This window comes from Hemicordylus capensis, chromosome 1 (assembly GCF_027244095.1).
Source record: "Hemicordylus capensis ecotype Gifberg chromosome 1, rHemCap1.1.pri, whole genome shotgun sequence".
In the NCBI taxonomy this organism is placed as follows: Eukaryota; Metazoa; Chordata; class Lepidosauria; order Squamata; family Cordylidae; genus Hemicordylus; species Hemicordylus capensis.
In genome coordinates, this window is record NC_069657.1 from 98758517 (window position 1) to 98785603 (window position 27087).

Sequence of the window (27087 nt, forward strand, 5' to 3'; positions counted from 1 at the left end):
GGTGTATGGTGAACATGGAAAACATCCTGAAAAATCAAAGAAAGGCAGTCAATTGAAAGGCTGAGAAATCATGATTAAGAAAAGGGATAGAAAAATCATAAGGCATTTAAACCATATTTATTCGTGTACAGTTTTTATGTTTGTATTTTATATATTTTAAATCAGACTTGTTGCCATATTTTAAGCTTAAAAACTGTCATTTTTATTATATGTTTTTTAACTTTTGTAAACCGCCTTGGGATTGTTTTTAATGAAAGGCGGTATATAAAATTAACAATAAATAAATAAACATTGGCTCCGATACTGTACAACAAGCCACTGATCCAAGAGAGAGATGTGTTCACTCCTTCCAAGCCAATCTACACATTCCAACACTGTTTGCAAAGGTGGGGCTACTCTGTGGCTACTAAGCAGTGCATCATTCCACTTGCGATGCTGCTCCCATTGGGAATGAGAGGGCTAATATCAATAGCTATTAAATTATGAGGTAATTTACACAAGTGAAAACTGTGTTCTACCCAGGTTTGGGAGCTGTATGTGCTCCCAATTTTCAGTTGTGTGGGTGCAAACAACTAGGCAGGAGATAGGAGAAGTGATTGTGTGGAAGCAAGGTAAGAGGAAAACCTGGGTAGCATTTCCTCCTACCTTGCATCCACACAATCACTTCTCCCACTTCCTACCTAGTTGTTTGCATCCATACAACCAAAAATTGGGAGCACACACAACTCTCAAATCTGAGTAGAACACAGTTTTCGCTTGTGTGAATGACCTTGGTATTTTGAGGACACAACTAAGATACTAGAAAGATTAGAATGTCCCATAATGCTTGAAGCAGATACATATTTTTTTTCAGTGATATGTACACTGTGGCGTATTCACAACAGGAAGCCTCCCTGCTACTACATGCAGTGGAAAAACCATTTCAAAAGTGACACTTTGCACCATGTTTACAGACATGTACACACACTGTACACTGTTAATTCCTAAGGTGTGAAGTAACCTTCAGAGACAGGGTACTGGGCTGTATAGACAACTGAATAATCCATGGATTATTCAGTTGTGAGCATGACCTGAGCATACATGCTTCCTCCTCCCCTTAGAGTTTTTTTTAAAAAAATAAAAAGGATATATTTAGCCCTTATAAATTTCGTCAGAACTTGAAACTATGTGGATAATTCCTGGTGAAATTCCACACACCAGAAGAGTGGCTGAATAAGAAGACTTCAAGTGTATTGAAGGTTTGTGGACCATTAATAGATTTGGACTTGGACATTAATTGGACAAGGCTGATTCTTCAGTGGCCTGTACAGCAGCCCTTCTCCTTCACAACTAGCAGTAGTAGAATGAAGTACTGTCTTTTTCTGATTTTGATTTGCCCTCGCACCCTGGCAGCCTGCTGCTTTAGCCCTTGAGGGAAGAGCCTCCTGTCCCCCATCCCACCACAGCTCATTTCTATCTTTTTTAAAGCAGAAAATACATCCTGGTCCTTCCTGGTTTGTATCATACTATCATCTGGGGATAGCTGAAAGGATTAATGTGACCTGGGAATGGACATGCACTATTCAGCTTGTGTGCAGGATACTGGACAAAATCAGATCCCTTCTATGCTACATATCCATAATTCTTAATTCTAAAGCATAATGGGTGGCTATTTTAAAAGATGGAAACATAATTAAAATAAGTAACATGATAAATGGGAGTGGATCAGCCACTAATACAAAATTCAAACCCAAAGTTTAATTTTAGTTTCACTTGCAATAAATTGCTTTGCACTCTCAAGCTGTCTCTTATTCCATTAGAGACATTTCCCTGCAGAGTCTGGGTGCTGCACTTAGTATGTCATTAAATATTTATCCATTTCTCAGTTTTACACCCTGAACAGGTACAGATACATCTCTCAGAAACTTCAAATTCATCATATAATCTTGGTCTCTGGTGACAACATGCTATCACTTTTATAATAATAATCCAAACATTCACTGGGAATGTAGGATTGAACATTGTACATCTTGTTATGCTTGATGAAAGTGGCATACAGATATGGGGCTATTTACAAAAATAAAGAAATGTACACTTGTATTTATGGAATCATGATCTTGCCATAAGATACTAGTGATGACAGGCAGTACTAGATGGAAGGACATAGGAGCCTCCCTATTCATAGGCCGCATTCACATGTAATGGGAAATGGGAGGTCCCATCGCCTCCGGTTCCCAAACCTGAACTTTTGAACTGGGAATTGGAGTTACAAAGAGAAAACAAGTTGTTCTAGTAAGAACTAATCAGCCTACTTTCCTTTCACTGTCTCCACAACTGGACTAAATTTGGTTCAAATCGAGGCCCACAAGTTACATCTCATGTGCCTCAAATGTTCATGCATCCACCATCTTGGATTGGGGTGGACAACATCATCACAAACTATGCCACTGAGGTATCCCTATGTGTCCCTACAGTTGCAGCAAATTTAGTTCAAATTGGTTGAGCGGTTCACATGTTAGTCACTTGTGCCTCAAATTATTATGCATCCACCATCTTGAATCAGCATGGATGACATCATCACAGGCTATGCCATTGAGGTGTCCCTGTGTTTCATTCATTGCAACTGTACCTAATTTGGTTTAGATTGGTTAGACAGTCCACAAATTAGTCCGCTTGTGCCTCAGATGTTCATGTGGCCTCCATCTTGAACTGGAGTAGATGACATCATCATACACCACGCCATTTGGGTGTCCCTATGTCCCTACAGCTGTAGCAGATTTGGTTCAAATTGGTTAGGGTTAGGCTTTTGAAAAACATAAACCATAAATGTTTGTTGTATCTCTTGGTCTAAAAGACATGTTAAACTAACCTTTTTTGTGGGCATCTTCAGTTTCATAAATTCTGCTTCCCGGCATAAAACATTCCATGGTGCATGTATTTTCACAAATCCAAGTCCATGTATTTTAGTCTAAGCAAATTGGAGGGGAAAGAAAGAGAAACATTTAGACTAAGTAATACATACCACATACTGTACATGTTCAATTTCATATGAACCCATAAGGTCTTCTCTATACGTTGTAAAAACACATTTTTAATAAATAATTGTAAAAGTAAATTTATTAGATATCTGGAGGAAAATAAATGATTACTATGCAGCAACATCAGAGGGCTGAGGAAGGGACATAATGGTCACTTATGCCAGTACAAATCTGAAAATCAGTTGAAAGGATAATAAGTCAATATCCCTGCAAGATAGATTGTGGACACAATATTGATATTAAATGGTACCGTTATAAAATTAAATAACACAGATGGTTAGAAAAAACAATGGTATCAGTTTAATTTTAACACCAGCTCATGCTCACATTTGATTAGAGGGGTAAAATAGTTCTAAAACCATAGCAGTCATGAGAAGAAAACATATTTGCTTCTATGTTCTACCTTTGGGGTTCCCAATGCACACAAACAATTGGAAAGTGTTTCCATCTGTTTTGCAGTCTTCTATTGGCAGATATATTTAATTGTAACACTTGAAACTTCAAATGCACTAGAACCCCTAGGGGTCCTTGAAAGGCTCCCCATGCTGCAGCCTCGCTATTTGCTCCCCATCTGAAGATCACCAGCTTGAAGTTGACATGTCTTCAGCAAGTTATCCACTAGGGATGTGCAATTCGATTTGAGGTCGATTTGATTTGGTTCGAATCGGGGCAATCCACACATTTGACCTCGAATTGAATTACCCTCGAAATAGCAGGCCCAATTTGAGGTCAAAGCAAATTATCTCCAATTTGACCTGAACTGATTCAGGTGATCTGAATGCCATCTTGAGGACCATTTTGCTGGAATAACGGGCCTCAATATGGCACCTTTTCGCAAGCAGAACTGGTCTACCAATTGGGGTCAGTGGGTAGAACATCCCTCTGCTCCAGACTTAACGTGTCAGCCCGCCTTGGAGGACTGGTCTACCTGGTAGAACAAATTTAAATGTTATAGTTATGAGACAGGCTGCTCCATTCACTGGCTGGCCTACATTCAGATTCATAAGCAGTTTTATTGAAATTAATGGGACAGGTTTTATAGATATAGTGATATATTATGAACAGACAGACAGACAGACAGACATAGTCTCTATGGAATACCTGAGCAGAAGGGGTGCACTTGTTTAAAAAGGCTGGGAACCCCTATACTAGTGTAATGTTGAGAATGCCTTACACTTGCTTTTTGAAACAATAACAAGCAGAGGGCTTGGTGGTGAACTATTAGAATGGATGTTGAGCCAAGACCAACAGTTTCCAATTTTTTGCTTTAAGCCTTCCTCCCACCTAGCACAGTTTCTTTCTGTAGGGCATTTAGACACTGAGACATTAAAATGACTCTAAAAGTGCTAAGTGGAAGCTGTACCCGAAGTAGATCACATCAATGCAAAGGGCAGATTCATGGTAGTAACTTTTGTTTCAAGGTGGGATATTGGTATTTTCTGAATGCAAGTAGTCTCAAGAGAAAGCTAGAGATATGTCAAACAGCTCGACCTCAAGCTGGTTTGCCATTGAACTGGCTGGGTTCAAGGGCTTGCCCTAGAGCTGAACCAGGCCCAGTTTGGCTCGAGGTTGAGCCAAGCCTCCCAGGCTGGTCCAGGTTTGAAAAAATTAAAATGGCAGACTAACTGCCTCCAAGGCCTTGGCAGGTGCTGATGCAGCCTTGGGAAGTCCTCTGATGGATTCACCCTCCCTGGTCTCCCATGGGCCATTTCAGCCCATTTTCAGGTGGCGTTAGCCCTCTCTGAGCTAGCGATGGCCATTTTGGAGGCCGCTGCACATGCACATGGGCCATTTGCTTGGCTAGGTCAAATGGGCCAAAATGGCCTTGGTGAGACCAGAAGGAGGCAGGTAAGAGGTGGGGCAACTGCCGGAGGATCTCCCCCCCTACCTTGGCTGCTGCAGCAGCATCCCCCGAGGCCACAGAGGTGGTAAGTTCACCAATATTTAACCCCCCACCAAAGTCTCTGGCACCCGAGAACTAGGCCTGAACCAACTCAAATTCGAGCTGAACTGGGCCCCTCATTTGGGGTGCCAAAACTGAACATGCCCAGTTTGGTTCGAGTTTGGTTTGGACTTGAACCAAACCAGGCAAACTGGTTTTGCGCACATCCCTAGAGGAAGCTGTAGCCTGCCTGTAGCCTGTGCACTCACACGACCCTGAACCTGGGGTTAAGGCATGCTCGGCTTGGCTGCTCGTGTGAACAGCCTCCTAGATTTGCCAAGGAAAAATCAGCAGCTGAAGCTTTCTCTCTCACTACATTTGCTTGGAAAATAATATTCTACTGTTTTGTCTTCTCAACAGCTGCTAAAGGTACAGGAGTTCCACCATAAACAAATTGGTAAATTTAGCTACTCCTGCTAGCTAAGGTTTACTGTAGAAGAAGGTTATAGTTCAACAGAAATATCTGGATACATTCATTTACTCTGCAACAATTCTCCTTTGTTGCATTTGACAAATAAGTTGTAAAATGCAGCCTCTATTTATTTAGCCCAAGGCAGATTAACTGGTGTTTTCAGTTCTTGTTCATTTCCTGATCTGGTCTGCTGGAGCATGATTTTAACATTTGATTAATTCTGGTGTTTAAACTTTTTTTCTACTGTGATTATTGATTTTCTTTCACACACATGCAAAATATGAAAACTGGTGAATTAACTCTCTTTTCTATTTAAAAAACAGGTTTGAGCTGTTTGCAGGTTTGAGCTGCATTTAAAAAATCTTTTTGATGAACTATTCAGTCCTTAAGTCTCAGCAGTTTCAGGAAGCCCAGACTCCAAGCCTAAAAGGTCTCTCCTCTCAGCCCTTTGTCTTACTGCTGTTCCTGCTCTACTAGTTTACACAAGCATAAAAGCCTGTTTTCATCCTGCTGTCCTGTGCACCTGCTTACTAGAAATACATTACTCAAGGGACATAAATAGCTGCCAATCGCCAATATGGCATAGCTTCAAAAACACGTATTAGCTTACTTCACAGAGGAGAATCTAATCAACTTAATATACGCCTTCTTTGAAACAAGCTTTTACTTTTAACCAATATTAAGGTCAACTTTAGGGAACTCTCAATGACAGCCAATGAAGTGACTGCAAGAAATCTCTTTGGCCTATATGTAAAGTTGTTTCAGTTTTTGTGGTTCAATTTCTTCTTCATACATTTGATATGTTTGCCTATTTTTTCATATAAAGTATTGCATGATAGTGTCATGCACTGCAGACTGTGCATATTAAGTTTCACTGTGAGTTACTTTTAGAAAAGTATGTAGAAGACTGTAGCTTTTTAGTCTGTTAAAAATGCCTAAAAACAGCTTCTTCTCTAAATATTATATTTGGTGAAAACAGAAACTAAACTGAACACTATTGTCTATATTGAAATACATTATCGTGTCTCTTGTGGACTAGTGTGAAATACTGCTTCCATACCTACCATTGTCATACGCCTGAGGATTATAATAGAGCCAAAATATCGGCATCTTACCAATAATGCACTCATGTTGTCTTCATGTAATAGTGAAACTAAAATATATAGTAAATAATAGTTAGTGTGAGTTTGCATGAAGGTGAGTAACAAAAAGCCCTATGGTATCAATATTTTAAAATAAGACACTTTGGTAACACTGGGCTTCGAACTAGAATTTTAGGAAATTCTTGCATTTGAAAAATCACTTGTCAGTCTTAAAATACTCATGAGCAACATCCAGATTAGGATAATGACTACGCACCACTGAAATAAATGAGACAAGTTAATCATGACTAACTTAAGTCACTGATTTCAATGGGACATAGTCATGTCTTATGGATGTCGCCCAGCCATGTTAATATCAAGATATTTCTAGTATGCTGTAACAAATTAACAGTCACTGCTAACATCATAACTAATAGTGTGTTTGTGCAAAGACATTGTGCTAGTGCAAGCCTGCTGCACTAGCTACTTGCACTAAGCCTGGAGCTTGACTTCCAGTATAGTATTGCACTAGTGCAAGCTTGTTTGAGCTTGCACAACACTTGTACAATCTGTAGCACATCTCATATGTTTTAAATGCAGTATATAAATATTTGTAGTAGTAATAGGAGTAAAGGGAACTTTTGTGCATGAGAGCAACAGGAAAAAAATTAAAATCCCTTAAAAAACAACAACACTACAGCCATATGATCTTCTTGTACTAGCACAACTTTGTTGTGTAAGTATACCATTAATCAGGATGATGGCTACTGGAGATAATTTTAAAATATGATGTAAAACAATGCTCAACACAAAGGGCAGGTTCAAACATTATATAGAACCACTTCCCCCCATTAAGGTTTAGTTAACAAACCTGGATTGGCACCACACGTGATATTCAAATCTTGTTTGGTTTGCCTTATCATGGTTTGTTTAGGTCCCATCCCTTCATATTACCATTCATGATCTAGGCCGGCATCTCTGTATGCGAGAGTCCTGCAAGGGCAGAGCGACTGAAACAAGCCAAGATTAAACCACAACTGCAAATTCAGACATCACCTGAGACCATGATTAGGACAAATCAACTTCAAAGCTTGGGTTCAGATCATGGATTGACTGCATGAAATAAACCATGGTTTGACTAGTACAGGTTCAGACTTTCAAACCAACCACAGTTAGATTAAATAAACCCATAGTTCCACGTGATGTCTGAACCCACCCTATGAGTCTGGATGGAAGCACATTTTCTTAAAATGTTCTACTAATTCTATGGGTTGTTGCACACATTGCCATAGCGTAATGTTACAGGACTAAAAAGAGGGCTTGCGTGTTCACTCCTCCAGCTCCTTCCCACAATCATACACTCATTTCACTTACCTCCTGTTTAACACAAATAATCCAAGCTAGCAAAAAATGGTTTGTATTTGCCCTCCAAACAAAAACTGGAAGTCATGTTCAAACCACACTCCAATTATGGAGGGCAAATGCATCAGTCCAGACATATGCAGTGATGTCCACAGTTCCCCTTCTTCTGGAACAAGGAGTCCATGCCCTGGAGGAAGACTTCTTGTTTCAGAGAAAGACACTTTGTTCCAGAGGAAGGGAAATTGTGGATGCCACCCACTGGGTGAAAATAGTAAAAGAGACCGAAAGAATGACAAATTATAGTTTGCCTTTAAATTCAGAATTTGTTTGGTTTTCTAGCTGGAATCGTGCAGAATGTACACCAGTCATTAATTAAAAATTTGTTCATGGCAGCCAAAAGGCATTTACCCTATAAGGAACAAAACGAATGTCTAAAGTTTGGTATGTAGCCAAAATGTCTAAGTGAAATGTTAAAGGATGGAATAAAATTTCCAAGAAATATTTGCAAAACAAATCCCCATTTATTTCTGTGTGGAAACAAAAAGCACAGTGTTGGTACCCATATATATGACTGTTTTTCTTCAAGAAAAACTTTTTTAAATTGTTTTAAGAAATCTTTGTGGTTACTGTATTTTATATATATAACATCCTGTTAAAATTTAATTAAAAGACAAATTATAAAATTTTATGCTTTAATCTAGACTCAGCACAAGTGAGACAGGAAATCTTAGCAATGTGCTAATTCAGTTTAAGGTTCTTATATTTTATTTGAGTAGAAAATTTATTATCTTTCATTTCTATAATCTGAAAAGGCTTTATATACCCAAGCAGCAAAGCTAAAATACAGGTTTTCGGTCTTGTAAATACACATACTTTCCGCTTCCACTTCCAGTAAAGGTAAAGTGTAACAAGTCAATTTCGACTCCTGGTGCCCACAGAGCCCTGTGATTTTCTTTGGTAGAATACAGGAGGGGTTTACCATTGCCCCTTCCCGCACAGTATGAGATTATGCCTTTCAGTGTCTTCCTATATCGCTGCTGCCCGTTATAGTACCAGCGGGGATTTGAACTGGCAACCTTCCAACTCCAGTAGGCATGTTATATTCAATATAGGATAAGTCTCTTCTACATTGAAAACAAGACTAAGATAAGAAAAACTGACTACCTAATTCCCCCTTCTACAAACATAAAGAGATGGAAGCCCTGGTTCTATGTTGACTTTGGCAGCCCTAATTGTGCATACTGACTTCAGCCACAAGCAAAATGGAGCCTCTCCCTTTGAAATTAGTATGGCTGAGGTTCTCTCTGTTAATCATGCTGGCATTAGTTCACACATGCCCCAATTATTATTTGACACAAGCCCTCTTTTAATAGAACACTTTGCTTTGGCTGAGCAGGTGAAAGGAGCTATACTGTACCATTGCTCTTTAATCACAGCATAATTGCATTTTGGACCTCAGCATTTAATCTGGGACATTTGCTGAAAGGTTCCCATGAACAAATGTAGGCTAAAATAGCAGTATCAATACTTCTTTTTGACAGAAAGCTGGAATTTCTATAGTAGTTAAAAACAATGACATGAGAAATATGCAGATCTTTTGGATTCTCCCATTTAAGGGTAGGAAAACCTTAGTACAAAAATCTAAACGCAAAAATTCATATATGGTTTCTGTTTTCATTGCCCTGCTTATATGCATAAATTACCTGCTCAGGTGCAACCCATGCATTATAAAGAGTATGTAATGGCACTGTTTTTTGGGGTAGGGCAGAAGAGATTGATTGAGCACCTTCTCTGCTTTCCAACAAAGGGCCACCAGTTTAATGTGTGCTGCATGGAAGGAATCATGGGCTGAGATGATGTTTTTGGAATTGTAGTATTTGAGGCTTGATTCTAAACCTCTCTGGGATATTTTGTGTGTGTGTCAGATATCTAGGCATGACTTGGATCTGATATTATCAGTTTCTCAAACCCATCTTTTAAAAATGCTTGTTAATAAAGAGTTACAACAAAATTCCTCTAGATTAAAACATTTTAATAATCATGTGAAAATGAGATTTTTCAGTATTGGATGTTCAAAACTGTACTCAGTTTTCTAAATAAGAGTGGTGACATTCCACACAGTCAGCCATGCACACAAGTGGAATGAAGCTTGCTCCTTGACACTCCAGTGCGTGGATGCTCCTACCAATGGCAAGGGAGGCTCCATGCATCCTAAGGGCTGCATCAGAGCAGCTGGGACCACTCCTCTTGGTGCATCCATGTGGTGGTGAGGACTGCAGATCCAGTGAGCTCACATTCCTCTTGGGTGTGCGGATGGCTTCACAGAATGTCAATCAGTGTTAAAGATTTACTAGACTGTGAAACTATTTAATGGGGTTTGTGTTTCTCCTTCCAGGCCTGGGGGTAAATGTGCCCATTGAAATTTTGCCAATAATGCATCTCATGAAGGCACAGAACATCTGACAAGACAAGACAACAGATTTGATCCAGAGACATACGTTTTGGGCGGTATATAAATTTGTAAAATAAAATAAAATAATAAATTTGCTGAGTCATTCCAATCCCATCGGTGGTATGGTAGATCTGTGTTGAATTGCACTTGGGGTGTATGGTGAACAAACTGCACAAACCCATTGCTACATGCCAAACTCTGTTAATCCACATTCCTAAATTGTCTTTGTGTTTTATAGCTGCTTCCCTCACAAACACAAAGTAATCTTATATAGATTTAACTAAGAGTTTATTCAGAAACAACTCCATTTTCTCTTCCTTTCCCTCCCTTTTCCTTTCTGACTCCACCCCAACACTATCTCCACTGGGACAAACTTTTAAACAACAAAAAATAAAATATACTGGATAGAATACAATAGTTTGGTTGTTTGAATGGGCTCTGTGGAAGGCTTATGCAAGAGATAGGAGGAACAGAACACACAGCTGGAGTTTGTGTCTATGCCTTTCTAACCTATGCCTTTCTAAATATAACTGGGGGCCTGAGCACAAGTAAGCAGACCTGGCAAGTCTGAATATTCCCAGATCTTCAGAGGAAGCTTGCAAATATGTGGGTACCTACAAAAAACTCTGTTTGGATTATAGAGTACTGTACGGTGATTTTTGTTTGAAACCTCAAGCCTTGCTCTTCCTAATGATGATTGCTTTTCTATTACTCATCTTACCCCTTGCACTGTTATCCTTGTAAAAGGCCACTGGCAGAAAGTGACACATCCCTGGGGGAGAAAATACTGACAAGGTCAAAATATACTTCCGTGGGAATCTCTCCATTGGCTTGTCTTGGAATCATGCCCCATTAGAGAAATTATATCCTCTACCTAGCTATCTGCTCAATCACACAGTAGGAATATAATATAATATAATCAGACAATAGGAATATAATTGTTCACACTGTTGTAAATGTTTTAAAACCTTAAAGCACATGAGCAGGGTAGTTGCACCTTTCCTGTGGAACTGACGCCCGCCCTTTGGGCAAGATGACAATTCTGTAGATGTGATTGTGGATGATGTGATTGTGGATGATATAGATGTGATTGTGGAGATCTGATTGTGGACTTTAAGACGTTAAAGCCATGCTGTAGGATAGGGATTCTCAACGTTGGGTCTCCAAATGTTATTGGACTTCAACTTCCAGAATCCCCAACCAAAGGCCACTGGGGCTGGGTATTATGGGAGTTGAATTCCAAAAACATCTGGGGACCCAACGTTGAGAATCCCTGCTGTAGGATGACCTATAGGATATTAACCTGTATTATCAACAGGTTCACTGTAACCTGTAAAGATGGGGCTATAAGTGGTTCTCAACTTTAGGTTTCCAGATGTAGTAGGACTGCAGGTCCCATCATTCCCAGTCACAATGGCCAAAGGATGATGGGACGTGTGGCTGAGCATGATGGGACGTGGAGTCCAACGACATCTGAGGATCTAATGTTGAGAACTCCTGGACTAGAACCTGAAATTATGGCTCTTACACCAGTTTTACATTGTTAAAATGAATTTTAGTCATTGTAACCTAATTAGAGTTCTGAAAGAATTCACATTATTGTCTATCATGTAGTCCATCACTGAAACACCTGCATTAAAAAATAACTGAGAGAATTTGCATTTTGCTGATAAGTTCAGCTCTCCCCCTCCAATATTTGCTAAGAGTATTATCAACAGTGACCAACATTTTGCTCAATGGAACTTTGGTGTTAGCAAGGCACCGGAGGTGCTGCACATGTTAAATGGCACATTAAGCTTGTTTCCAGACTTGTGTTGCACTAGTGCAAACAAGTTTGTGCTTGTACAATAGTTGTACTATCTGTGGCACAGTGCCTCATATGTTTTAAAGGAAACTTTTAAGCAAGAATGCAATTCCAAGAAAACCAATTCTTTAGTGCAACTATATGATCCTGCAGGAACCTCCTTCTAGTAATCCCTTCCAGGTGCCTGACTTCTGGTTCACACTGGTAGTGATCTGCGAACTGGCTCGACCTTGAGCTGGTTAAACATAGAGCCAGCCCAGGGGCCTGTTCAGTGGTTCACATAGAACCCCCTTGGACTGGCTCAGGGCCTGGTCGGGGATTCTATGTGAATTTTTTTTTAAAAACACAACTTAGTGCCTCCAGTGGCCTCAGGGGGTGCTGCAACAGCTGCAGCGGGCCTCTGGCAGTTCCCTCTGCCACTCGCCACCTCCCCTGGTCTTAAAAGGGCAATTTCAGCCCTTTCTGTGCTGGAGGTGGCCATTTTGGAGGCTGCCACGCATGCACACTGGCCATTTGTGACCCAGTCATGCAAATGGCCAATGCGCAAGTGCGGTGGCCTCCAGAATGGCCACCGACAGCACAGAAAGGGCCAAAACAGCCTTTTAAAGACCGGACAGAGGCTGTCAGGGAGAGAGGGAACTGCCAGAGACCCCTTTGTGGCAGCACCCTAGGCTTACCCCAAAAGATAAGTTTTTTGAAAAAACCCCACTACCACCACCACCACACACTAAGCTAGGCCTGAACCGGTTCGGACTCAAGCCAGACTGGGACCAGGCTCAACATGCACAAACCTGGACCGGACCCGGTTCAACTCAAGTCTGGTTCAACTCAAACTGAACAGAGTTTTCCGGTTTTGTGCACACCCCTACCCACTGGCATGTAACTATGCAAGACAATTGGGAACAAATGACTGTAAATATAATGTTGCCCTACGTGGAAAGGTAGTTGTGATGTTATCTTAACCTCAGCTACCTCAATCTGTGGATCACATATGATGTCTCTGTTTTGAATCTCCATGTATTCATCTGATGGCTGAGTAGATCCCACATCTATAGAATGGTATGTGAACAGGGCTCTCACTGTTTGATAGTAATCCCACATTTTCAAGGTTCCCGATTGTGTGGGAAGATGCTGACGTACATACAGTTACATTGTGTAAGATTGTGTCTAGGCCAGGGCTGCACAACATCAGCCCTATAGCTACCCCTGCTAACCTATAGTTACCCCTGCTAACTGGGCAAATAATCGACATAGCAATACCAGGTGACAGCAGAATAGAAGAAAAAGAAATAGAAAAAATCACAAAATACAAAGATCTACAAATTGAAATTGAAAGGCTGTGGCAGAAAAAGACCAAAATAATCCCAGTGGTAATTGGCACCCTAGGTGCAATTCCAAAACAACTTGAAAAGTACCTCAACACCATAGGGGCCACAGAAATCACCATCAGCCAATTACAAAGAGCAACTTTACTGGGAACAGCCTATATTTTGTGATGATATCTATAATAACCAACAGTATTGATGATAGAATTCAGCCATCCCAGGTCCTTGGGAAGGACTCGATGTCTGGATAAAACAAACCAGTCAATAACACCTGTCTGACTGTGTAAATAAATAAAATAATAATAGCTACTGTTGAACTACAACTCCTATCACCCCAGCCACAGTGGTCAATAGTGAGGGATGATAGGAGTCGTAATCCAAAAACAACTGAAGGGTGGAAACTGTGCAGCCCTAGTCTATGCACTATTCTGACATTCAAATGAAGGTGTGGCACCTGAGAGTAGGGATAGTGCATGTAGCCCATTTCTTCCCTTTCACAGGTTGAAAAAAATAACTAAAGAGGGATGAGGGCTGTAATTCAATGATGGAGCACATGCTTTGAATGCAGAGGTCTCAGGTTAAATCCCTGGCATCTCCAGGCAGGGCTGAGAAAGACTCCTGTGCTAAACCCTGGAAAGCCTGCTGCCAGTCATAGATAATACTGAGCTAGATGGTCCTACAGGGCAGCTCCCTATGTACCTATGGAATTAGGGATATCACAGTCTCTCCCACCCCTTAGAATGAAAAAACTCATGCCCTCCTAGTTGCTCGTTATATATGGACTACAGTGATTACTTCATTGCTGACTGGCCTGGTGACCATGATTCAAATTAGGATAAGAGACACAACGTGCCCAAGTTCAGGAATGGTGTGTGCTCCCGTTTTCTGATAATCTGTGAGTAAAAAACAAGGTAGAAAGGGGAGAAAGTGATTCGTCTGTGAAGCAGCAGCTGGGTTGGAGGGCTCCATCCTACCCAGCAGCTGTAGCAATAGCAATAGCACTTATATTTATATACTGCTCTATAGCCGGAGCTCTCTAAGCGGTTTACAATGATTTTAGCATATTGCCCCCAACATTCTGGGTACCAGAATGTACCCATTCTGTACCCAGCTCTTTAATGAGGTGGGATGGAAAGCCGCCTGACCCAGCTGCTGCTTAGCAGACAATCACTTCCTCCCTCCCTCTCTCATCTCGCTTTTTACTCACAGTGACTGGAAAACAGGAGCATGCTCAGCTCCCGAACTTGGATAGGACAGTTCTCCTGCCCTAATTAGAATCATAAGAACTACCAAGTTACTTCCATTAACTGCTTATCTTCATTCACCACTTGAGAAACACTATGGGCAATATACACACTGCCCCAACATCTATGTTCTGAGAAAATGAAGCCTAAGCTACTGGTATAGAACATTTTATATGGACTTGTATATACATTTATACTCAAGTACACCTTGGCCATGTGATCTTTCCACCACAAAAAAGTGCTCTGCATGGCCTCATCTCTGAATGCGTGACTGTATGCCAGAATTCATACAAATCTTTCTGTATACGGTGTCCCACACCCTGCTATGGATAGAATGTACATGTCAGAACCATATATGAACCATCTCTAAGTTAAAGATACATGAGACAAAAGATCAGATTTAGAGGGATGACTGAAACCTAGGAAGATTACAGGACTTCTGGGATTCTCTAGAGTCTCACTAATCAGTCTTAACCAATTTTAGCACAATTAATAAAGAAAAACCTGAAGTGAGTAATTACATCTTCATCTCTTTCCAACTCAAGGCCCGTCTGCATAAGATTGCTTTCATACTCTTCTCTGCGGAATCTCTTGTCATCTTCATGGTAGTCTATGTGGTGTTCATTTTCTTCCATGTTAACCTGGCCTCCTTTCCCTGGAAGTGGCTGATCTTGTTTGATGCTTCGAGGCCCCGAGTCATTGAAGTGGATTCGTCTGGTAAGTGTTCTGCTGAAAGAGGACTTCTTGTAGTGGTAAACAAGGATATAATCCACTTTCCTTTTCCCATCTCTAAAATAAAGTCCATATTTGCAGTTGGCATCTGGATCTTGTGAGAATGAATTTAATAGCTGTATCAAAAGGAAAAGAAGAATGTTTAATAGTCTCTTTGACTTGAAGATTAAAAATTGAAATGATTAAGTATCAAATATTTCTTTTTAGACACAGCAGAAATATCCTGTGGCCAATCCTATCAGAGCATGAACTTCATACTACAAGCTAATACTTGGGATTTCAGTGGTTAATTTTTCAAAAGGTTCAGTGGTAAGAAATAAACACATATAGAGGCTATTCTCATGCACATGCAAAATCAGGCCAAGGGAGTCCAGCCCATTTTTGCAGATGTGTGTGAACCTCTGGGATTAGGCGCGATCTCAGCAGCTACACAGCAGCAAACCAGCCTAAGTAGCCTCCCTTCTAAATGAGTTTAAGGGAGCGAGCGCTCCTTTAACCCCATTTTTGTGCTCATGTGTCAGCCGCAGCTGCTTGCAGCCACAGCTGGCACACTTGGGAGAGTGGGCGGATCCCAATAATGTACCATGGATTCATGTGGTGCATTACTGGAGCTCTGGAAGGTGGGGCAATGCACAGTGGCGCTTCCCTGCACCCCGACCCCCGGAGCTACTGGCAGGAGCTGGTGCTCATATGGGCAGGCAATCCTCCCATCCAAGGAGGGACAGCTGCTCGTCCAGGGAGGGTGAGTGTAACCCGCTCTTCCCCCAGACTGCCCTGGAGCTCTTCTCCCTGATCGTGAGAAGAGCACAAACTGAGACTCAGGACCAACTCAAATAACAATTTTGAAGTCAATGCAAAAATGGTTTTGAAATCACCTCAAAGTGATTTACTGCCTCAGTTTTTGCACAGTTATCCGGTCTTATGAAATCACCCCCAAGTGATAAGATCAAGTTATCCCATCTTGAAAACCACTGAGGCTGTTCTTATGATCAGCCAAAACCAGGCTAAAGAAGCCAAGCCTGGTCTTGGCAGATCATAAGAACTGCCAGGAGCCACATGGCTCCTGGCGGCAGCACAATGGCAAACCCCCCAAATAAGCCCACCGCTTTGACAGGGTTAAGGGTGCAAACGTGTCCTTAACCCAGGCTAAATGATCATGTGTGGCTGCTGCACAGCACTACATGGCTCCGAGATAGCAGCAGCCTCCTGGCCAGTGCTGGGGGAATCCCCATAATGCACCACACACGCACATTATGAGAGTTCTTGGGGGCAGGGCGATGCATTTCAGGCCTCGACCCTCCATGCTGCCAGAGGAGGCAACTGCACATCTGGGCACACAATCTCCATGCTCAGATCCAGACCAGGAATCATCTGCAGTGGAGGAAAGCTTTTTAAGGCTTCCTCTCCTCACGCCCTCAAGCCCTTTTTTACTGATCATAATAAAGGGCTCATTAGCTGACATTTTCACCTGAAAAATGCCAGTGTGGATCAGTTCTACATTTTTTCACCAGGGCTCAGTTTTATCAGTTTGTTGGTTCAGTAGCTCTTTGTGATTTAAACATGACTAAGATATCCTGCCCTTCTCCACTAATGGCAAACTAGTGTTTTACTTCTGACAAGCACATTAATATTATGTTCAGACATTTGTCACTTCTCTGTAACCACTGAGAAAGAGATCAGTTTTAAAAGAGACAGATAGGAGTCAGCTGGTCATACAACTCAGCCAAAAAGGCCAGTGGACAGCAGCCAGGAAGGGACCAAGGTTCAGTTTTTGCTTTGTTCATGATTTTTTCTCATGGAAGATAAAAAAGAAAATGTATCTTCCTTCATCTCCTGAAATTTCATAGTAGCAAAAAGTGATTATTGCAATTAAAACTTACATTGTAAAGAAGAAACACACCACCAGAAAGTCACATTTCGAAAATAAAAAGGTAATGCACACCCAACCACTCATTCCATTGAAAGCAGTGCATCTGGGTTTGCATGTTGCTATCAATATGATTTATCTGTGGTTCTTTACACTGTGAAAGGGCTGCTCCCCTTGCTGTTTAAAGAATCCTTGGAGTGGGTGGGGGGCGAAATTTGGCTTGGAAGAGGGATAAGAATATGATCTCAGATAATAATGCTGTTCCTATCTGTTTTGTCCACTTGCTAAGAAGAGAAGTAGATTATTCCATATTCCTTTGCATTGTGAGTGTGAGCAATTCTGATTTTGAAAAGACCACTCTGCCCAACAATGAGCCATGGTATATTTGATGTTACTTCTAGTGCTGCTACAGCATATCTCCTTCTTGTCAACTTGGTAATGACAGAAGCATGAGGTCGTGCAAGAGGAGACTGTTGTGCAGCTCCTTCCTGTGCTACTTTTGGTCCAGTTCCCAGGAGGGCCAGTGACAGCAAAGGAAGGACCTGCAGTGTGGACTCTTGGACTGAACAGTGCAAGAAGGAATAATGAAGCAGTAGCTCCCGTGTCACTAAAAGTAACACCAGAATATGGTCTTATATCTGTTGAGGAGGACAGAAGTAGTTGCACTCTACTACTGAAACATTCTCTCACAAAAGTTAAACACTGCACTATGACTAGCAAATCCTAGGGCAGCAGGGGCAGACTCAGGAGTAAGTGTAAGTGAACTTAGAATGCTTTTTCAGTAGTATCTATATATTATCTATGGTCAGGATGCCTTGCTAATGAGGTAAGGTGAGGCAGTCTCAAGTAGTTGGCACCCTGCCCAGACCCACCAGCAGTCCCCCCCATTTATTTACTTTTTGCAGTACACTAGCTGCTTCCTTTCACTCCTACTCCTACTCCTTCTCCGTTGTGCTGGACACCCTTCCAAAGATAAAGAAGGGAAGGAAGTGATGAAACAACTTCCTGCAGTGACATTCCAACTTCCCCACCCTCTGTTTTCTGAGCAAGCAGAAGGAGAGACAGTGAGGAAAAGGACCAGGAGCTGCAGTTACCACCTTTCTTTAGGGGAAAGAGGGGCTAATTTGTTTACAAGGTTTTGCAAGGGTTAGATTGGGAGCTCCTTGTAAAGCCATTGAGAGGGCTTCTTGTGAGGAGGGAGGCTGCTGACAACCTTTCCTTCTTGCATGTAGCCCTCACGAAGTTGTGCAAATTTCTGACTAGGAGCTCTAAGGCTAAGGGAGAGGCTGCTTGCTGGCAGTTTCCCCCCCATTAACCCAGTCCCTTTGTGAAAGGTGGGCAAAGTGATAGAAAAGGCTGCGAACAAGCACTCTCCTTTCTTAAACCCCATTCCTTTAAAAATGATTCAGGGGTTGGGGGTTGAGGCAAAGCAACATTTTTTGCCTTGCCTCAAGTGCTGAAATGCCTTGGGTTGCCCCGTCTATGGTGGTTGTTTCAGTCTTTCCTGAAATCATATGCGAAGTACCATGAGCAGATACTTGTCTTTTGAGAAGAATCCAGTCTGTGATATGCTGAAGAATCAAGTGCTTAATATATCAGTTGTATCTCAAACAGTTCCAGTTGTGTAGACTGTCTACCTGACACTTTAAGACCACCAGAGTAGCACCAAGGAGGTGGAATAGGAGGAGGATTTGGATGGCTAAGACCACTGTTCCCTCTAATCTTTTTCATCTGTGCGCTGTGTGTGTTTGTTCTGAGTGGAAATATCAAGGCAATGTGTGTGCATGTATATTCAGAGTGGGACCTTCCTGATCCAACTTGAGCGAGAATTAAAATTAACTGAGCGGACATCAAATAACTTGTGAACGTGCGCATGTGTACACGCCTTAGAGAGAACACTGGCTAAAACGATTATTGATGTTCCAGACCAGGATCTTCATGTATAAACCCACTTTTTCTTAATTAAACAAAGCACTCAGAATTATTCCTTTATTAGGCTGTAAGAAGAAAGAAAGTAATTGATGCTTCCAAGTTTGCATGTGTGGTCTCTCTCCAGAGACCACTTTTATATAAATTTGACTGTAGTATAAAAACAGATGCTTCCTTTTGAGGGGAAAAAACATGTAATGCTTCTTTTTATGCCATTTCTCAAAGATGTCATGGCCTCCTGATCTGCAAAGTGTTTTGTTCAAGAGCTTTTAATAAATTTTAGAGCACAAGTCTAAGCTGAAGTGACTAAATGCTTTCATGTTCCGGAGAGATGTAATTAGCTAGTTTTACAAACTATGCCAGGCCACGAAAAAAGCATGAGAAATATATGAAAGGCCAAACTAGACTTCATAAGAAAGATGGAGCTTCCACAGTTCCATGTCTCCTTGTTCTATTCCCTTGTACCATTTAATACAAACAAGATTGCATTGTGCTGTGCATCTCTCTGCCCTGCTTCGAAGCAATGGCTGACAGTAGGCAGGGAGATGGATGATTCCCACAAGAATTCTGCTGCAACCACTGCCCAAGAGGCAAGGGTTCTTGTACCTTTGGGGAAGCTTCATAGCTCAGTGAAGAAGCACATGCTTTGCATGCATAAGATCCCAGGTTCAATCTCTCATTTCAATGAATGTAGAAGGAAAGCACTCTGCCTGAGAGGTCTCCCCTAGAGTGCAACAACTAGTCAGAATATACAACCGGTAACTAGTGGTCTGACTCAGGTTCCATCTTCATATATTCAACCTTTACGCAGCTCATAAACAGATGTAATTATTAGCTTGGTCTCACTTATAGAGTCAGTTCAATCAAAGCAATGGCTGGTAAACGTCAAATCCTAGATTCCTGTGACACATGTGCCCCTGATTTCCAGTTACCTGAACTGAGAAATTATTGGTGATGTGGGGTCCACGCCATATCAACCCATTAACCAAGGATCGACTGTCATACTTCAGATCTAAGATTCATGATCTTGGGTAAAATTTGGGTGGGTGTGGTGACAATCCACATCGCCAAAAGATTTCTGGGTTCACACAACTGAAAACTGGGAGCATACACATTGTGCAAATCCAGGACTTAATGTTTACCAGCCATTGTTTTGATCGTGCGAAAAAAATATTGTGTGAACCAACCCCCAAATTAATTTTTAAATGGTGCATTTTTACACACCTCTCTATTGCCTTTCTCAGAGAAAATACCTGCAATTTGGATGGTTGATGAGTATGCCATTGCCCAAATCTGGGCATAAGGATCTAAAATTCTTATTCATCAGGTGAAAGAAAGCTTTATACATATACTCCACTTCCTTGACACACCTCTCTGTAACCCTTTAAAGAGCTGCTGTCCATATTATAATATTCATTCACTGAAGTGATCCAACAAGTAACTCTTGTAGTTACAATTATACTTGAGAAGTAATCGATTTATATATGTGTCTTTTCACTTCAATGCAGGTATACTGAACCACTTCCACATTCTTGCCATATACCCAACTCACTCACAAGTAGACACATGAATAAATATTTTCCATTTTATGTTTTTTTTTTTTTAAAAAAAAATCATGGAAATGGCATGTGAGAGTATTTATTCAAATAACAAATCGGTATTCCACTGATACACAGCTCTTTTTTTCATCTCAGTCTTGGGAGGCTAGGTTTTGAACTGGTGCCTAGGATCAGTCATTAGATATGCTGGCAAACTTAAACAAGCTCCAGGAATAATTTTTCGGGACTCATAGAAGCTAACCTCAAAAAGACGGGCAGGTTTTTCAAGCCCTGAAGTTCTTCAAATATAAGCTCAAATATATTTCTTCAAAATATAAGCTCAAATAGGTTTGATGGCATCTCTCTGCCTTCTCTGCCAACCTCCCTATCACTAAAGCACCTTCCCTGCCAGCTCCCAGTCCTCCAAATAAACTTCTTTCTGCCCTTTATTTGACGATCTGGTGGAGCAAGCAGCAGAGGCACTGTACTTTGAGTTGTATCTGGAAATCACTTCACACACTGTGGAGCAGCATGCCAGGAGGAAAGGTGCAGTAGCCCTTGGGAATGGTAGTGCATAGCCTTTGGGATGATAATGTCCCAAAGAGCACTGCTCCTTTCATTCCAGTATACTTTTCTGCAATGCATCAGGACAACAAAGAAGGAGAAAGGGGGGGGGCTCTTTCCTCCTTGCACATTGCTGCTACTTTCTTCTTGGCAACCTATTCCACAGCACAGCAGGATTACTAAAGGGGGGGGGGATTAACCCACCTCCTCCTAACTTCCTCCTGCTGGACAGTTAAATGAAAGGCAGATGGATGTTACTGGTGTAGTGTGGTGGAGAATGTGTTTTTTGGGGAATGGGGTCATTTCTGATCCATGGATTTGCTAGGAATTTGATCTGTTTTCTTCCTGGCTTTGAGAGGAATAAATCAAATCATTTCTGAGTTAATCAAAGGTCCTTGTGGGAGAGCTGCCTATTAGTAAACTAACCAAGTAAAGTGACGCTCAATCCAGACAGAAGTGTTTCTGGCAGTTGAACTGTCAACCCAGAATATGGATGCAGCCTATTTCAGATTGGGCTTGTACATCTCTTGAAGAATTGGAGCTCACAATTTGGGGGTGCCTCTGGATCCAGCTTTGCTCCTGAATTCCAAAGCTATGGTCTTAGCCAGGAGTCCATTGCTCAGCATAGGCTGATATGCCAACTGCCCTGTTTCTGCAGAAGGCAGACCTTGCTATGGTCACACATGTCTTAGTAACATCAAGTTTAGATTACAGCAATTCACTTCATGTGGGGTTCTCTTTGAAAAGCATTCAGAAATTTCAGCTGGCTCAAAATGATGCCACTAAAGAAGGAGCCAGTTTTCTGGAGCATGCAACTCCTCTTTTTTACAAGCCTTCTGGCCCATTTCCAGGCTCAGTTCAAAGTGCTGGTCATATCTTTAAAGCCCTAAATAGCTTAGAACCAGAATATTTAAAGGGCCTGGTTCACATGAGCTTGCCTATCCACTTGGTTCAGCAGAGGAAGGCCTTGTGTAGGTCATCTGTGGTTTGTCTGATGGAAATAAGGTATTCTATGTTGCTGCCTCTAGGCTATGGAACTCCTTGCCCTAGGAGTTGAAGATAATGGTGATTCTTTATACAGCATCAACTATGTGTGTGGCATTTTACAAAAAATGAGAAGATAGTTCCCCATTACTCAGTGATGATTGTTGTCCTGGCCTTCATCCTACCAAATGCTTGAACTGCTTTTTCTGTGGCTCCTGGCTTATATATGCTGGATTGGGCTGTTTTTTACCTGCTGCTTTTTGCCTGTTTAAAAAAGTTGTTTTATAAATTTTGATGAATGTCATCTTGGACATTTCTTATGTTGAAAGGGAAATAATAACATAAAGAGTCAATATTATATTGGGCTGCTACAAAGTGGAGTCAATGTCACATCTGCATTTGCAGCAACACCTTGTGGCCAGTGGCAGGGGTGGTATGTCGTGGGGCTTGTTGTGGAGTGCTGCAGGGCCATTGGGATTCATGGATATATTTCTGGATGTGATTTAGTGGTTCTGGCAGATCTTTTCAATTATTTTGGGAGTATTCTGGGACATTGTTCCACTGAAGATTTTGTGGGCATAACAATAGTCAGCTTCATTAATCTTTGCTGCACTGCATTTAATTTGTTTCCTGGTGAGCTAGAATAAAGTTCTTGAAAATAACTATCCTGAGTACTTATTTTCTCTCTCTAATTATTACTGGAGCCTTATGAAAATTATACAGTATAAATGGGATGGTGGTCCTTGAGTAATACTTGAGGATTTGGGGTCCATAAGTGCAAAACATTTTTAAAACCCTGGTATAGTGGAACACAGAACAAAGGAAGGATTCATGATGTCTTTGGCTTTATTCTTAAGTCATATGGATCATCTTCTACATCGCCATCCATTATGAGTGAAAATGTTAGTCAAATAAATTTTCTTAACAGATCAAAGAGCACTAAAAAAAAGCATCAGGTGGACTGTAGAGAGGTGAAATAAGCTAGTTAAAAAAATAATAATACATAGCCCAAAGAGATGAGACAAGCCTTATGGCTTCTGAGAAGAGTTGAATCTGTCTTGACTTTTTTAAAAAAATGTTTTTCTAGAGATTTTTTTTAAGCCATCATATTGTTTTGCAAAAGCTGTTCAACTTAAAAACCCTTTCTGTGTACTAAAGCTACCTGGGTAGCTTTTCCTCCAACCTTGCTTCCACAAAATCACGTCTACCTAGGTTTTCCTCTTACCTTGCTTCCACACAACCGAAAAGTGGGATCATATACAGCTCCCAAACCTGGGTAAAACACAGTTTTTGACTGTGTGAATGACCTCTTACATGGACCATTCACACAGCCAGGTGGGCAGGGGAGTGGGTGGGTGGGGAGAAGGCTGCATAGATCTTATCTTTACCCTGACGATCCATTAAATGTTGCTAGGAGTGCGAACTGCATTCCCAGATAACCCACTGTTGCACCAGGTAAAACTCTAGATACTCGTATCTGTGTCTGAATGCAGCCCAAGGAGACACAATCCTGGAGCCTGGGTTAATGGCACACTGGTTCCATTAATCAAGGCTAAAAGCTGGGCTAAAAAGCTGGGCTAAAAAGCTCATCTAGGCGGCACTGCCCCACTGGGATCGGGCCTGATCCCTGGGCTTCTCTAGCCTGAGTTAGGCTGCATGTGAGAACAGCCTCACAGTTTTAAAATGGCAACCATCACAAAGTGCTTGGCAGAGCACTTTTGGGACAGGGAAGCATCCTATTTATTTATTATTTATTTTTCTATGTAAATTGCTTTGAACATTTTTGTTGAAAAGCAGAATATAAATATTTGTAGTAGCAGGAGAAGGAGAAGGAGGAAGCAAACTCTTTAGAATTATAGAACTTGATAGTTGTTCTCAATTTGTTTTATGAAAACTAAAGATCTGGTCAGAGTTAAATTATTATAAGCTGCTTAATAATAATAATAATAATAATAATAATAATAATACACGAAGCACCTCTAAGAGTGCCTTATCATGTTATCCATATGTCATTATGTCCTTGCAGTGCAAGGTGCAGAATTAGTCAGCTGAGCTATTACTGCTATACACTTGATAGCAAATAAGTGACTTCATCACTTTAAAGGGAAAGGGTACAAGTATGTTCTCACCACAAGTTTAAAATCAGCCCCTGAAAAACTCATGTCCTTCAAATTTCCAAGCTGTCTATAAGAAATTACTTCTCACAAAGAAGGAATGTTCTATTTGTAGTATATTTTCTAAAAAAATATTGTTCCAGTTTTCTCAATTTTCTAGCCCCCTTCCTCTCACGAATGTAACATGCAGTGAACCTACAGATGAACCCTATTAGGATGGGCTTTTCAGTTTTTAGTGGAAAGGGACTGCAATAGGCAGAAATCAATAGGTAAAGATTTGTTCCAGAACAACATCTCTATTCCAGGGAAAGCTGCATCCCCTGATGTTGCCTGTTGTTTAATATCATATTATATGCTTTTTAAGGTTTAAAACCTTTTCTACCATCTACTCACAATGACTCCTGGAAGGAATCTTCTCGGATGACTGTATAGTGAACATTATTTGTACTCTGGCTTTGGACTTTTCGTACTAAACTGTAGTCTCTTTAGGATTTATATTGTTTATGAAAATAAATAAATAAATAAATAAATAAATAAATAAATAAATAAATAAATAAATGGTGGTGAAGATGCTTGGGAATAGCCACTTTGGCCATCATTTCATGGAAAAGTGGGATATAAATGTTTTAATAAAGTACACATTGTTTTGGAAATTTCATATTACATATATTTACAAGATGAGGCAACAAAAACCTTTCAGAAAATTTAAATTATTTCTGTAATGCAGGCTGGTGCAAAGTGTTTAAAATATTTATAGATTCTTTCCCATACAGTCATTACAAAGTTGTCAAAGATCTGCTATCAAGACTGGTACAGAAATACTCATCTCAAAATGCCTTTGATCTAAATTGAATAGTCTCATACTAGTCCTCATAAGGCAATGGAAAGCTATACCATTTTCTAGTGTGTGAAATTTGAATCAGCCCTGCCTCAGCTGTGGGGCTATAAGAGGCAAAAGGGTTGAGAACCCAGATGAAAACCTACTTTAATGGCTAGATATTCTGACAAACAGGGTAGGAAGACAGCTTCTCTACTCACTGTGCTTTCTGTGCGTACATATCCTATATCTTCAATAGCTCTGATGTTGATAATGTGGATCCCCTTCTCCTCAACAGGCAGCGAGGAGTATTTTTCATCCAACCTCATTGTTGCTTCATTGGGAGCGTCTCTGAAATCTTCTGGCAGAAACTCCACCCCATGAAATGAACCGTCAGTGTCTAAAGGAAAGAGGAACAGGTTGGTTTAAAGCCTTTCATCGCATCTCATTGCCAGTCTCTCACAATACTATCCAGCTGGAACATGTCCTGTTACAGTCTGCATCTGCCCCTGCCTTTTGTCTTTCTTCCCACCCTTTTGTAAGTTCCTCCCCTGTTCGCTTTGCCTTATGTTCCCCTGGCTCTACCCTGAGCACTTGTGATCTTTTTCCAGGTTCCTTACTGACACTAGCTTAGTTAATTAGCACTGCAGAAATGCTCCTGTGTCTTAGGGGATATACAATGGTGGACTGCATTAGGAATTTCCATAATTAGTCATAAAGTTAGCTGAAATTTTAATTAATTGTTTTAGCAAAAGGCCATGTCAGAAATAAATAGCATAAGTATAAACATTTTTAAAAACCCACTAAAGAGAGTAAAACAGATACATGATGCATAGCCTGCTAGCCTGGCAGTTTACAAAATAAATACATATAAATTTAAAATAAATACAGATATATTTAATAAAGGAAACAGTGGCTGATATCCAAACAAAATAAATAAGTTACACAATAGTATTACTCAGGAGTTACTTTAAAGGACTACCTGCTGGGGAAGAAAAGATTGCATGTATTTAGGCTACCCCTCCTCCCAATGAGCCTATATAGATAGATATAGATATAGATAGATATAGCTATAGATAATATCACTCAAAATATATTTGTCGTGTGTGATTACTTTGTTGAATTACAGCAAGTAGATATCCATTTAAACTACAGATTGAGGATGCCTTGACTTGGCCAAAATAATGGTACACAATAACAGTTATATTGTTAAAGCTAAAGTGATTCAGTCTAATTAGTACCTGGATGTGAGATTGCTTGGAAGCACAATATACAGTAAGCTTCAGCTCAAAATTCACAATGGATCAGATATTCTAACACAATAAAATACTTGCATCAGTACAAAAATGGACCTTTGTGTTAAAAAAAAGTAATATGTAAAATAATCCACACTTTCTAGAACAAGTTATGAGTCAAAATGACATCTAAGAAGGAAAAAGGCATTCTCAAGAAGCAAAATTTTCAAATGAAGTATTTACACAAGGAAGATGATGCAAACAGACCCCCAAGTATTTGCACTTATGACGTTCAAATTTATACAGTTAACTTATTGGGATAAGTATGGGACTGGTTTGGAAAGCTGTTCAAATGACTCAGTTCTATTGTGTAATTTCAAACAATCACCCATCTGCCAGCATGTACACTTGAGCTCACAGTAGTTTGGGCAATGTATGACATAAGGCAGAACAAATGTATCAATTTAATAGGCAGTTTAAATCATTTGTTTCATAGTAGAAAAGATGTGAAATGTAAATACTTCAGCAATATATGCTTGCAGGGTATGAATTAATGGCTCTACTTCAAGTGAATGTAATTTGAAGCTATGCTTGAATGTTAGGCTAATGTAATGCAAATTCCAAGATATGTATAATGATTGGATTGCATTCTTGTTGATGAAATACT

The 27087-nt window shown here is 40.6% G+C and overlaps 1 protein-coding gene across 10 annotated transcripts in view; it reads right to left on the minus strand.

Annotated features, from left to right (window-relative positions):
* The window catches only part of ANO1 (anoctamin 1), a 272685-nt gene that overhangs the window by 99606 nt on the left and 145992 nt on the right, over positions 1-27087 (minus strand). For all 10 annotated transcript variants that reach the window (XM_053265870.1, XM_053265841.1, XM_053265879.1 and 7 more), the window contains 3 exons: positions 25407-25585; positions 15162-15488; positions 2849-2947 (listed from right to left, as the gene is read on the minus strand). In XM_053265870.1, the coding sequence (XP_053121845.1) occupies positions 2849-2947; positions 15162-15488; positions 25407-25585 (605 nt within the window). The remainder of the gene's footprint in view (positions 1-2848; positions 2948-15161; positions 15489-25406; positions 25586-27087) is intronic.